At 50.6% G+C, this 13,735-nt stretch overlaps 2 protein-coding genes across 4 annotated transcripts in view; one reads left to right on the forward strand and one right to left on the reverse strand.

Annotated features, from left to right (window-relative positions):
- ALKBH2 (alkB homolog 2, alpha-ketoglutarate dependent dioxygenase) lies at nucleotides 1–4,721 on the forward strand. 2 transcript variants are annotated; one of them, XM_068989571.1, is made up of 3 exons: nucleotides 1–388; nucleotides 1,995–2,193; nucleotides 4,008–4,721. In XM_068989571.1, exons 1-3 carry the CDS (start codon nucleotides 112–114, stop codon nucleotides 4,312–4,314), a joined length of 783 nt encoding a protein of 260 aa, XP_068845672.1. In that variant the 5' UTR covers nucleotides 1–111; the 3' UTR covers nucleotides 4,315–4,721. The 2 variants fall into 2 exon arrangements, with proteins under 2 accessions (XP_068845672.1, XP_068845673.1); XM_068989572.1 differs by lacking the exon at nucleotides 1,995–2,193 and having other exon boundaries at nucleotides 4,008–4,299.
- The window catches only part of USP30 (ubiquitin specific peptidase 30), a 23,873-nt gene continuing 14,684 nt past the window's right edge, over nucleotides 4,547–13,735 (reverse strand). For both annotated transcript variants that reach the window (XM_068989569.1, XM_068989570.1), the window contains exons 8-13: nucleotides 12,090–12,149; nucleotides 11,519–11,605; nucleotides 10,458–10,538; nucleotides 9,651–9,870; nucleotides 7,409–7,529; nucleotides 4,547–6,984 (exon numbers count right to left, since the gene is read on the reverse strand). In XM_068989569.1, coding sequence (XP_068845670.1) covers nucleotides 6,720–6,984; nucleotides 7,409–7,529; nucleotides 9,651–9,870; nucleotides 10,458–10,538; nucleotides 11,519–11,605; nucleotides 12,090–12,149 — 834 coding nt within the window. In that variant the 3' untranslated portion in view covers nucleotides 4,547–6,719. The remainder of the gene's footprint in view (nucleotides 6,985–7,408; nucleotides 7,530–9,650; nucleotides 9,871–10,457; nucleotides 10,539–11,518; nucleotides 11,606–12,089; nucleotides 12,150–13,735) is intronic.

Consider the following 13,735-nt stretch of genomic DNA (forward strand, 5'->3'; position numbering starts at 1 on the left):
ATGCCCCTGTGGGACCACTTTTCAGAGTAGATTTTGGTGTTTGGGACAGACCCTGGGCAATCTCTCTTGGCCTGGCCACCAGCTTCCAGGTCTTCGTGTTGTGGAGACAAGATGGACAGATTCCTGGTGAAGGGGGCTGTCGGGGGCCTTAAGAGAAGGATGGAACAAGAGCAGACTGGAGGAGGCCCAGCAGGGTTGGCAGAAGAGGAGGGAAACAACAAGAAAAACCCCAGAAGAGCAGCCCCGGGGAATGAAGTTGACTCAGCAGGCCTCAGCTGGCGGCGCATTCAAGCCGAGGGCCTGGACTGCGATTACACAGTCCTGTTTGGCAAAGCCGAAGCAGACGAAATTTTCCAAGAGTTGGAGAAAGAAGTGGAATATTTTACAGGTAAGCAGAGGGATGGTGGGGTTGTGTGTGGAAGGCTGATTTGAACACACTACTGGTCTGTGTTTAGAGAAATCTGAACTTAAGAGCCATTAATAACGGATTCCAGCACAAGCTGGAATCAAGATTGCTGGGAGAAACATGAGTAACCTCAGATATGCAGATGATACCACCCTAATGGCAGAAAGCAAAGAACTAAAGAGCCTCCTGATGAAAGTGAGAGTGAAAAAGTTCTTAAAACTCGACATTCAGAAAACTAAGATCATAGCAGCCAGTCCCATCACTTCATGGCAAATAGATGGGGAAACAATAGAAACAGTGAGAGACTTTAATTTTGGGGGCTCCAAAGTCACTGCGGATGGTAACTGCAGCCATGAAATAAAAGACGCTTGCTCCTTGGAAGAAAAGTTATGACCAACCTAGACAGCATGTTAAAAAGCAGAGACATTACTTTGCCAACAAAGGTCTGTCTAGTCAAAGCTATGGTTCTTCCAGTAGTCACGTATGGATGTGAGAGTTGAACTATAAAGAAAGCTGAGCACCGAAGAATTGATGTTTTTGAACTGTGGTGTTGGAGAAGACTCTTGAGTCCCTTGGACTGCAGGGAGATCCAACCAGTTCATCTTCAAGGAAATCAGTCCTGAATATTCATAGGAAGGACTCATGCTGAAGCTGAAACTCCAATACTTTGGCCACGTGATGTGAAGAACTGACTCATTTGAAAAGACCCTGATGCTATGAAAGATTGAGGGCGGGAGGAGAAGGGGACGACAGAGGATGAGATGGTTGGATGGCATCACCAATGCGACTGACATGAGTTTGAGTAAACCCCGGGAGTTGGTGATGGACAGGGAAGCCCGGCGTGCTGCAGTCCATGGGGCTGCAAAGAGTTGGACACGACTGAGCGACTGAACTGAATAATGGATGAGTTTGTTAATTAATACATACTCCTGGCGTCTCTGGGCCAAGCACCTTACTGAGTGCTTGCGATACAAACTTAATAATGGGAATAACCTGTGCCCTGAGAGCTGGGAAGTTACCAGGTAATCCCTGTGCACCAGTTCTCAGCATCACTTGGAGGACTCTGTTGCTTGTGAGCACTCCATTGCTGGCCCTGCCGCCTGCAGTCTAGTGTCCAGAGTTTCCAATGCTGCTGATGCTGGAACCCACGCTGAGAACCACTGCAGCATGGCAGAGCACGGGGGCATGTAGAAACGCCCATGGGAGACCCAGCCTCCATCAAGAGCTGCATCAGCGCCATCTCCCCTGGATGCCCACACCCCTGCATCCCCGCAGTTGGCAACATCACCGTGCTAGCGTGTAACCTCACTTCATATTGCTCCAATTGTAGTCTCTTTTTTTCTGGTTCTGCTGAGCAATTAAGTTACAGTGTTTTGTTTTGTTTTTTAAATTGGACTAGAGCTGTTTCTCTCAATGTTGGACAAGAATCACTGCCCTCACAGGAAGGCTTTGGGTGAGCCACAATCATTTTTGAGGAGGAGGTCCTCGGCCAGAATAATAGATATTACTCCTGTTGTACTTTAGCTCCCGAATGCTCAGGGAGCATGCTCAGTGGAGACTTCTGAGGCCCCATGTCTCCCTTGCACAGGTGCGCTGGCCAGGGTCCAGGTGTTCGGGAAGTGGCACAATGTCCCAAGGAAGCAGGCGACATACGGCGACACTGGGCTGACCTACACCTTTTCAGGCCTCACTCTGTCCCCAAAGCCCTGGATCCCCGTTCTGGAGCGTGTCCGGGACCGTGTTTCTCTGGTGACTGGACAGACTTTCAACTTTGTGCTCGTCAACAGGTGACAGTCTGTCTTTTCCTTTTTTTTTTTTTCCCCCAGGAGCATGGACTGCATTTTATAAATCTTCTGTCTCTTCCAAAAGGAAGAATTTAGGATTCCCCTATATTTTACTCATTTGTACAACAGATAATTCTTTAGTGTACTTGGGGACCTAGTAGTGAACCAGCACCAGCATTTCGTCTTTATGGAGTGCTCACCTCGGGGGCGGGGGGGGGGGCGCTTTCCAGGTGGCTCGGTGGTAAAGAATCCGCCTGCCAATGCAGGAGATGGGGGTTCGATCCCTCGGCTGGTAAGATTCCCTGGAGGAGAGCACGGCAACCCACTCCAGTATTCTTACCTGGAGAATCCCATGGACCAAGGTTATGGGGTCCATGACCTCATGGACTGTGGGATTACAAAGCGTCAGATGTGCCTGAGCACACATGGACGCACCTTGGTGGGGAGGGAGGCCGAGAACTGATGAACAGGTGAACAGGATACCTTCAGTCATTGATAAACGTCTTGTAGAAAATTAAACAGACTGATCTAAGAACATCTGGGAGGAAGGAGTCTGGGTTTCTCAACAGCACTCGATGCTTTCAGCCAAATAATCCTCTTCTTGGGGCTGACTTCTGTGGTGCCAGATGTTGGGCAGCATCCCTGACCTCCACTGACCGGATGCCAGGAGCCCTGTGGATGAGAAATGGTTGCCTGCCGTGTCAGCACACGGAGGATGCGGGGCCACTGCAGCCTCCCCAGTGGTGCACCATCCGGCCTGGCAAAGAACAGGATCCTGGCCCCAGATCACTGAGGTGCCTGTCAAAGGAATGATTTCAGTGAGCCCAGATTCTTGCATCTTCCCATACATAGAAAGCACGGAACTCATTAACCTGTGATGTCTGGGTTTTCTTTAATTAACAAGAATCTTTTGATGTTCCAACTACCTGGTTTTTGTTGCAAAACCCCTCTGTATCCTGGCTCATGCCTTATCTCTGGGGCCATCCCTCAGAGCTGAGAGACCGCCTCCTGGGCTTAAGTCCTCAGTTCTGCCTGCAGAATTAAACACGGTTTTCAACTTTTAGGTTGTGCATTTTTTCCAAGGGTCCCTTTGGAGCAATGGAATGTCTCCAGACATCGCTTGAGTGCCCCCGGGGAGGGCAGAATTGCCCTGGTTGAGAATTTGGGGTTTAGGGGAAGATGGTTAGAGGAGGGGTCAGGAAAGGGTGACATTGGAGCTTATAACTAAACTAAGGGACCATGAGCCCCACAGGCCTCTGCAGGGAGAGCAGAGGGAGTTTGGAGTGCCTGTGGAGAGGAAATCCCACTGGTGTATGAGGGAAAGGGGTGTGGGGTGAGCTCAGCTCAGAGGTGGGCAGGGGCCAGGCGAGGAACACAGATTTTATTCTGAGTTACAGAGAGAAGGCATCTTATGTGATAAAGGTTTACAAATATGAATCGGGGGACTGTAAGACGTGTGTTTGGCCTCTATCCATGTGTGTGGCGTTTTTGTTTGTGGCTGCACCGTGTGACTTATGGGATCTTAGTTCCCCAACCAGGGACCAAACCTGGGCCGTGGCAGTGGAAGCGTGGAATCCTAACCACTGGACCACCAGGGAATGCCCTACTGGTGGGCTGTTTTAAAGCCTGTGATCAAAGAGGGCTGATAACAAACTGAAAGGCTTGCTTCACTGTGTAGACCAGGTGTGGCCCTTCAGCCCCTGCAGGAACCTGGGTTTGTGGCACTGTTTCCTGGCTGGCGGACGAGGACCCTCAGTGTGGGTGACGTGTTTCCAGAGAGGACTGTTCTGTGAACTCTGCTCGTTTTCTCACTGCAGGTACAAAGACGGCCAGGACCACATTGGTGAGCACAGGGATGATGAGAGAGAACTGGCTCCCGGGAGCCCCATCGCCTCTGTCTCCTTTGGGGCCTGCAGAGACTTCTTCTTCCGGCATAAGGATTCTCGGGGGAAGCACCCCTCCCGGAGGCTGGCGGTGGTCAGGCTCCAGCTGGCCCATGGCAGCTTACTCATGATGAACCACCCAACCAACACTCACTGGTACCACAGTCTCCCGGTCCGAAAGAAGGTTCCGGCTCCCCGGGTCAACCTGACATTTCGGAAAATCCAGCCTACTACAAAGTGAGCAGCGTTGTTAACAGCAAGTGCTTCTGTTGGCTCCTTCGCGCTCCACTCCTCGAGGGAGCTGCTGTTTCTTTTACCAACGGGGAACACGGAACGGGTTTCACCCAAGCGCAGGGCTTCTTATGGGTACAACGCAAAACTCAGAGAAAGAGGACACTGGTATCATACTGGTGAATTACGAAAGAATACCAGATGATGTTTTTCCTAACAAAATGATTCTTTTATTGCTATAATACAGCAGATACAAAAGGTACCTTTAGCAAATACATAAATCAACAGTTATTATGGCATAAACTATGAGTATGACTCGGGTTTTTGCAAAAAGAAGTGACTGTAAATAACTGAATGCTAGAAATAAGATTATCTGGCTGCTAACTAACGCCTAATAATTTACAACGTGAGGAAGCCACCCTTAAGTCAGGGGTAGAGAATGTGCCAGGAGATCATTCACATTTATGGCCGTAGCCGTGGCTCAGTCCCTGGCCTCTGACCAAGGGTCTGCTTACAACCAAACGTTCAAAGGAGGCACTGTTCACACCCGGCACCTCTTTGATGGCAGGTTTCCGAGTACATGGCGGCAGAAGGGCAGGTGCACAAAGCTACGGCTTGGTCAGGCAGGTGAAGGCCACGCGACCTGGGCACGTGTTGCCCCAGGCTCGGGTATCACGGGGATGCTCCTTTCACCATCAGAGCTGGGGTCTGCGACGAAGTCGGGAAGGGACATCTGCGGGAGCAGAGCAGAAGCTTCACACTGCTCCCTTCTCCCTGATGCTCACGGTCTGGAGAACCTTCACAGTCTGTTTCTGTCCATAGCAGGACTTCCCAGTCCTCGGGACGCACACACACCTGGCCCAGTGGAATGGGGACTGCCCAGGCCTCCGGTGGGTTCAGCTGACACCAAGGTCTTGTCTGGGAGTGTCACCAGCCCGCCCACCAGGGGAAGCATGGTCCTCAGCCTGACCTCAGGTGACCTGGATGCACCTGATTCCAAATCTTACCTCTGAGGAGTCAGTCTGGATTTGGTATCCTTTCTTTTTTAAAGAAAAAAATCTAGCTAAAACAGAGATACCGCTATGTCCTCGAAATTCCTTTGGCCCTGGGCTGCCTTCATGAGACTTACCTGAGGATGGGGGAGGATGATCAGATGGGGCCTTGTGCATGAGGTACTGGAAACCAACACGTGTAGAATATGAGTCTAGGGCAGGATGATGGGGCCAGGTGTCAGCCGCCGTTGTGTGTTTCAAAAGTTTTCTTAAACTTCTTTCTTCCTTTTTTGTGGGATGGGCTGGACTTTGATGGCCATGGAATTGAACTCTTCACTTTACAGATGAGGAAACCGAGGTGTGGAGAGGTGGCGGCCCCGAGTGAGGTCTGCACCCTTCCTTCTGAATCCAGTCCTCGCGCGGAGGCCAGGATTGTCTGTCTGTTATGGCCCCCGGCTTCACCTGTAAACCTCAGGAGCTCCACGTGGGCAACAAATAAATGGGTGAGAGTAATGGTCCATGGTGGGTCCTGGCGTGAGAAAGGGTTTTCTATGGAGCAGGGTGGTCATGGGTACAGTGCAGAGGCCGCCAGGTTCTGGCTGTCCAGGCAGTTATGTAATAAGTGGTGGCCACACTTCTCAGAGTCCAGGACACGCAAGATGACAGCAGCAAGGATGGTCACTTGTCACTGATGAAGTAGGAAAGAATTCCCCTGAGGGGCAGGTTTGGCAGATGAGCTTTCACTACATATAAAGACTCTGAAAGGTTAGAAAAAGACATACAAAAAGGGAAGGCGGGTGTGCGCCAGGCGTCTTCTGAATTGTCCCTTTGCTCTCCATTCGGTCACTTTGGAACGATCAGAGCTTTGCAAAAATTGTTCATGTGACTCCCAGATGAGGTCTGTTTTCCAGAAGGGACGTGCTACAAAAGCAGTTGAGAGTGAAAGGCACTTTTTTTTTCTTTGAAATTGTTGCCTTTAATGATTTCACTAATTCATCCGTTTTCGTGGGCCTTGCTTGCTTATTAAAAATAAAATATCTACGCTGAAGCCCTGGAGGATCAGACAGATAACTCCCCTTTGAGAATACCTGATGCATCAGAATATATTAAAAAAAGGTGGCTTCTGGAGTCTGGTTCCTTTTAATTACCTGTATCGGATGAGTGACAAGACACGGTCTAGACACACATGGTGCCCGGTGCCACCCTGGTGCCCACGGGCAAGCTGTGCAGGGAGGGGGTAGGGGCCTCATCTGGTGTGAATCGGGGCCGCCAGCTCCTCTGTGGAGCCTGCTCTTACACCACACCAGAACGCCGCAGGACTCTAGTGGGGCTGCTCACACGTGCACACACACGCCACACACACGCACAGACACACAGGGCTGGGACGGTGCCGGTGGCTCTCCAGCCCTGGGGCGGGGCAGGGTCATTCCTCAGACTTGTACTCCCGACCCTGCGGCTGCACCTTGGAGAGGACACGCTCGTAGAACAGGAGGTAGGCACTGGAGGACAGCACCTCCTGCAGGCTGGCCTTGCGGACAGTGTCGTCAGAGACCCATAACCACTGGCTGCTGGCAGAGACGGGGTTCTTGGCCGAGGGCGGGGAGCGCCGGTAGGTCACAAAGTGTCCAGAGTGCATGTCCCCATGGTGGACGACCACGGCCATCAGCTGGAAGAGGTATGTGGAGGAGCTGAACGGTAGGAACAAAGGCCAGTGGTTTACAAATACGACGAGGAAGGTTTAGAGGCAAAAGCAAAGAGCAAGAGGACCCCAGGATTCAATGACGGGGGACTGATGATGGTGCAGCCTTATACAATCGTTCAAATGCAGACGTCCACTGACTGGCCTGGTGGGCCGTCCAGTTCTGTCAGTGTACCTACGTTGTGTGGTATATACACACGAACACACACCTTTACAGAGAGAAAAACGAAGATTTAACTAGTGGTCTCTGGGTGGTGTCCCAGAGGTAGAATTTCTTTATACTCTGTGTACACACTTTCTTACATATGTACATGTATACACACATACCCATAATATTTAAGATTTTGGACTTCATAATTCTTATTTTTAAAGCAATCAGTGAATGAGGCTTGTGAGTCTAAGGAGCAGCTCACCTGTAGTCAGGAACAGCTGGGAGGGGGAAAGGCATGGGGGTCGGCAGCGCAGGCAACAAAGATGGGGAACAGGCGCCATTCATGAAAATCTGTGTTTTGGGGCCCCCTGGGTGATTGCAAACTGCAAGAGAAAAAGGCCCGAGGCAATTAAGATGAGCAGCGGCTCTGGGTAAACAAAACGTGGTTTTTGCTTACCTTGAGATTTAACTCCCTGATAAGGCTACAAAGGAAAAACAGATAACTTGATTTTGTGCTATGTTGATTCATAAAACTCCCTACTTTTTTGTTTCCACCTGCTTTACTCCCAAACAGAAAAACCGTATCCCCCTCCCGGCCTCCTGCTCACTGTGACAACTCTGTGGATCTTTGAGATTTCCAGGCCTGGCTGCTGAAGACACGTGTCAGAGCCAAGCAGTGGCCCACTTACTGGCCTTCTGACCAAAACCGAAGCTTCTCAACCCTGAGGCCCTGGTCACCCTCTGTGGGCGCTATCCTGGGCACTTGCAGGATGCTGAGCAGCACCTCTCTCTAGCCTCCGCTCACAGCAGCGCCTCCTCTCCCGGCCGCGACAACCAAACACGTCACCAGCCCCAGCCCGGTGCCCCCTGGGGGCCAGACTCCCTGCTGAAAAGCACTGATCCAAACATTCTCTTTTCTCCGACTGTCAGCTTCTGAGGAGTGGCAGTCAGAGACAGCGGGGATGTGTTCACGGGTGCAGATGAGATAATTAAGGAGATGTTTACATCTCCTCTCCTTTCAAGTGTCATATTTGGGGGCCTTTAATACTGCCCAGCTACACTGTTGGCCTCTTTAACCACCCCGCTCTGAACACTAGCAGACCTGTGCCCCTACCTGGGAGAGGAGAAAGGGAGGCCAAGAGGCCCTTGATTTAAAACTGGGCCCTCTTCCACCCCTGCTGCTCTACTCTCAAAGTTAATCTGCGGATCTGCTGAGAAAGGACAGAGCTCCGTCCCCCTGCGAGTGACGTCCTGCCAGGCCACGTGGCTGGGTGTAGAGACGAGAAACAGCAGTGAGGGGCGGGGGCTGCCTGGCGGGCCAGCGGCTGAGACTGTGCTCCCAGTGCAGGGGGCCCGGGTTTGATCCCTGGTCAGGGAATTAGATCCCACATGCCACAGCTAAGACCTGGTGGGCCAAAGAAAAAAAGAACAAAAGCAGTGAGGGGCACTAGGTGGGGAAAGGCCAGGGTGCAGGGAAGACAGTCCTGGCTTGACTAGGAGCAACAAACAGGGTGGGGGGTTGTGGAGGGAGGGTGGAACAGGACGGGATGTTCAGGCTTGGAGCCTTTAAAGTCAGTGCGTTTTCCCTCATTAACGAAGAACTAAACACATTACATACAAGACCTTTACAAAACTGCCCCACACTCCGTTCCAGTTCCAGATGCCCCGTCTGGCACTCAGCCTCTGGGAGCATCGGTTCTCTCTTGAGTGAGACTGAAGGTGATAATAGCTACCTGGCTTCACTGGTGCCTGAGTCAAGGATTAACCTCAAGGGAGGATTGTAATGGGATCGGATAAATCAGCAATTCAGTAAAGAAGTAGCAACCCAAGTAAGATGTTTAGGCATCTTCAGCCAGGATACCGCCTCCTCTCATTTCCTGTCTAAAGGAGGTGATGGGAGGGAGGCTCATGAGGGAGGAGATATATGTATACCTATAGCTGATTCCCTGGTGGCTCAGATGGTACAGAATCCACCTGCAATGCGGGAGACCAGGGTTCGATCCCTGGGTTGGGAAGATCCCCTGGAGAAGGAAATGGCAACCCACTCCAGTATTCTTGCCTGGAGAATCGCATGGTCAGAGGAGCCTGGCAGGCTATAGTCCACAGGTCACAAAGAGTCGGACACAACTGAGTGACTTTGACACATAGCTGATTCACATTGTTGTACAGCATAAACCAACACAACATTATAAAGCAATTATCCTCCAATTAAAAATTGAATATATACACTAGGTGACTGTATGGGGGCAGAAAAGAGAAGAAATTCAGTGGAATGAGGTGAGTCAATTATTATTTAGCCAGAAGATCAGAAAGCAACCTTCCACCTTCCTGCCTGTGTGTTTCCATCCGTCATAGAGCTTTTAAAAACTAGGCATCACTGTATCATATTAACCCCTTTTATGAAACCCGCCTTCTCTCACCCCCAATCCTGCACCATCGGGCAAGCCTGGCCCTGGTGGCACCAGGGCCCAGAGGGTCCCTCTCTCTGCCCCTTGGACACGCACCTGACTTGGAGGCTGCCGGCCCGTCCTGCAGCTCCAACACGGGCCCTGCCTTCTCACACCGCTTGGGGCCGCGGTGACCGGGCTTGTGTCCCAGGAGGTGGTACTTGTAGATGTCCATCATCAGGAACTCGCCGAACTGCACGTGCTCGTGCCGCTTCAGGGGCGTGCCCTGGCTGGACCAGCTCAGCCGCTGGAGGTGGATGCACAGGCACTGCGGGAGCTGCGGCGGGAGAGACGGAAAGAGTGGAGGGCCAGAGCGGGACCCAGGGGGCCCCCAGAGCAGAGCCAGACCCGGGGGTCCTGGGAGCAGAGCCGGATCTCAGGGGCCCCCAGAGCAGAGCCAGACCCGGGGGTCCTGGGAGCAGAGCCGGATCTCAGGGGCCCCCAGAGCAGAGCCAGACCCGGGGGTCCTGGGAGCAGAGCCGGATCTCAGGGGCCCCCAGAGCAGAGCCAGACCCGGGAGTCCTGGGAGCAGAGCCGGATCTGGGGGGCCCCCAGAGCAGAGCCAGACCTGGGGGTTCTGGGAACAGAGCCAGATCTCGGGGGCCCCCAGAGCAGAGCCAGACCCGGGGGTCCTGGAAGCAGAGCCGGATCTCAGGGGCCCCCAGAGCAGAGCCAGACCCGGGGGTCCTGGGAGCAGAGCCGGATCTCAGGGGCCTCCAGAGCAGAGCCAGACCCGGGGGTCCTGGGAGCAGAGCCGGATCTCAGGGGCCCCCAGAGCAGAGCCAGACCCGGGGGTCCTGGGAGCAGAGATGGATCTGGGGGGCTCCGGGGACAGAGCTGGCCAGGTGTGCGGCATAGGCTCACCTTCCCCAGTTTTAACTGTTTGACAAATGTGGTCCTCTGGTGTTCCACCTTCTCCCCATTCAGCGTCCCTTTCGCCTCAATCTGAAATAAAGGAAATATCTCTCTGAAGACATTCTTGAAACAGGACCCTCAGAGAGAGCAGAGGGCCAGGCTGGAGTTACCCCAGCATTCACTGGGCACTTGGCATCCATCCATCTGCTGAAGGAACTCAGCTGCCCAGATATTTGCAAGTTGGTTTTGCTGTTTGAAATGGGCTTCCCTGGTAGCTAAGCTGGTAAAGAATCCACCTGCGAATCCACCTGCAGGAGACCCCAGTTGGATTCCTTGGTTGGGAAGATCCCCTGGAGAAGGGAATGGCTACCCACTCCAGTATTCTGGCCTGGAGAATTCCATGGACTGTATAGCCCATGGGGTTGCAAAGAGTCGGACATGACCAAGCGACTTTCACTTTCATTGTTTTAAAGAGGATGACATGGTTGGATGGCAACACCAACTCAATGGATATGAGTTTGAGCAAACTCCGGGAGATAGTGAAGGACAGGGAAGCTTGGCATACTGTAGTCCACGGGGTCGCCAAGAGTTGGACATGACTTAGCGACTGAACAGAAGCAAGAGTCATTAAACAATTGTGACCATGGCAGCAAGAGAGACAGAGGCCTCAGTGAGACTCCGGCACTGGCTGCCTGTCATCTGTTTTGTGTCTTCAAAAACTCTTTCCCATACACTTCCTCTTAATTCAGAGGATGACATTCCTGGGGCAGTTGGGCAGGAGTGAGACAGGTGGGCATGGAGGGGACTGTAGCAAATTGGAGCGGGCATGTCTCACCTCAAAGCATATGATTCAATTTTTTTCCTTTAAACATTCTGTGAATGAAACAACTCATCTGGGAAAAAGGTATAGTCTGTGGGCTGCCAATGTTCTAAGCAAGTGAGGTGGAGGTGGCTGTGGCTGCAGGGAGCCTCTGGGCCAGTCAACAGAGCTCAGGGCTAAGGGTGTGCGAGGCCCTGTATCTGGACACAGGGGCCAGCCTGGGAGATGGCGGCCAGGGCTAAAGTCATACCTTTGTACAGTTGTCACAGACGACATCCCGCACGGATTCCGATGAGATGAAGTGGTGAAGGCAGTGGTCCAGGGTCAGGGGATGACCCTATGGCACAAGAAGCACTTTCATGAATACAATTCAAGGAGAGCTGGACTGACACTGTTAACAGGGCGAAGCCCAGAGCTTTATTCTGCTTAGGTAGGCTGCGAGGCTACAGACACAAGTGGGTGTTTCCCGAACAAAATGGGGAGCTCAAAGCATCCTAGATTTGTAATTCTGGACGGATTCCAGGGTATGAGGACCCAATACTGCAGAAAAGTATGCGCTTCCGTGCTGTTTTACGCATCTCTGAACTTGAGAGGTGTGTGTATATGTATTCGAAAAAGCCAAAATTTCTGCAGCAAGAGAGAAACCACCTTCTTCTTCTCCCAGACAGGTCGTGGTAACCACAGATTAAAACTAAGACAGGTTCAACTAACTATGTGTCTGAGTCATGTGCAGTACCTGAGTTACACAAGACGCCTCAAAGCTCTTTCAGATTCAGATGTCTCTGAAACAAATTCGAAATAAACCAGAGGTCGGTACGTACCCATGTGGCGGCTGGAATACTGAGTGATAGACTGTCGAAGGTATCAAATCGAACGGGACTCTGAAACATGAATTGCAGGAAATACAGAAAGGACTGAGGTTCAATTCAAAGTTTTATAAGTGGGAAGATATATGCCTATAAAACAGTTTCATATTTACACACCCAACAGTAACAGAGTCAAACGTAATATACCTACCGAGAAGCAAAGTCTATTAAGAACAACTTTGTAAACATAAGAACTACAATAATACTAAAGGACAGCTTGGAAAAACTGTACAATAACATACCTGACCCAGCAAAATGAGGATATTATCCTAAGGAAATGATCATGGACAACATAACTACAAGGATGTAGTTATCACAGCACCATTAAAAACAGCAAAACACAAATGGGTGAAACTTCTAGGGAATGATAAAGTAAATTATATCATGTCCACATAGAGTGGAATACTATATTTAAAATACTGTAGTAGAAGTATACATGATTACACAGAAAGATGTGCATGTTAAGAGTTCCTGCTTTGGGGACCTCCCTGGTGGCCCAGTGGTTAAGAATCTGCCTGCCAATGCAGGACAGATGAGTTCAATCCCTGATCCAGGAAGAACCCACATTCCATAGAGCAACTAAGCCCGTGCACCACAGCCCTACATAGCCAATGCTCTAGAGCCCATTCTCTGCAACAAGAGAGGCCACCGCAATGAGAAGCCTGCACACCACAGCAGAGAACAGTCCCTGCTGGCTGCAACTAGAGACAGCTCACATGCAGCAATGAAGACCCAGCATTGCCAAAAATAAATAATTAATTTTATTCATAAATAATAAATGTCAAAATCGATAGAGAACTTATTAAAAAAAAGATTCAACATCATTAGTCACTCAGTCATGTCCAACTCTTTGAGACCCTGTGGACTGTAGCCTGCCAGACTCCTCTGTCCATGGGATTCTCTAGGCAAGAACACTGGAGTGGGTTGCCATGCCCTCCTCCAGGGGATCTGCTCGACCCAGGGATCAAACCAGCGTCTCTTACATCTCCCACATTGGCAGGAGACATGGAAGTTCTCATGATAAGGCCAATTAAAAGCACAATGACAGGAAAAAAAAAAAATGAGACACCATGTTGTACACAAGAGAATGGCTATAAATAAAAACTTAAGATAATAAGTGTTGGTGAAGATGTAGAAAAATTTGAAACTTCATTCACTGCTGGTGGAAATGGGAAAATAGTCTCGCAGTCTCTCAAAAGGTTAAACTTAGAGTTACCATATGAGCTAGCAATTCCACTCCTAGGGAAATACTAAAGAGAGATCAAAACATGTTCCCACAAAAATATGGGAACTATTCACAGTAGCATTATACATAATAGCTGAAAAGTAGAAACAACTCAAATGTCCATCAACAGATGACTGGGTAAACAAAATGTGGCCTAGTAGTGCAGTGGAATAGTATTGGTAATAACCAGGAATAAAGCGCTGGTACAGGCTACAGCATGGCAGAACCCTGAAAACATTATGCTGAGTCAAAGAAAGTCTCAGGGCACCAGACAGTGTACGATTCCATTTATATGAAATGTCCCGAACAGACAAATCTACAAAGACAGAAAGCAGGTTAGTGGTTTCCGAGGGCTGACAAGTGTGAGGAGAAATAA

The sequence above is a fragment of the Capricornis sumatraensis genome, chromosome 17 (genome assembly GCF_032405125.1).
Source record: "Capricornis sumatraensis isolate serow.1 chromosome 17, serow.2, whole genome shotgun sequence".
Lineage (NCBI taxonomy): Eukaryota > Metazoa > Chordata > Mammalia > Artiodactyla > Bovidae > Capricornis > Capricornis sumatraensis.

Excerpts from the sequence above, each read along its gene's own strand:
- ALKBH2 (XM_068989571.1), top strand. The coding sequence starts at position 112 with ATGGACAGATTCCTGGTGAAGGGGGCTGTCGGGGGCCTTAAGAGAAGG. Across the intron at positions 389-1,994 it reads AGAAGTGGAATATTTTACAG|GTGCGCTGGCCAGGGTCCAG; the intron begins GTAAGCAGAGGG and ends TCCCTTGCACAG. Across the intron at positions 2,194-4,007 it reads AACTTTGTGCTCGTCAACAG|GTACAAAGACGGCCAGGACC; the intron begins GTGACAGTCTGT and ends TTCTCACTGCAG.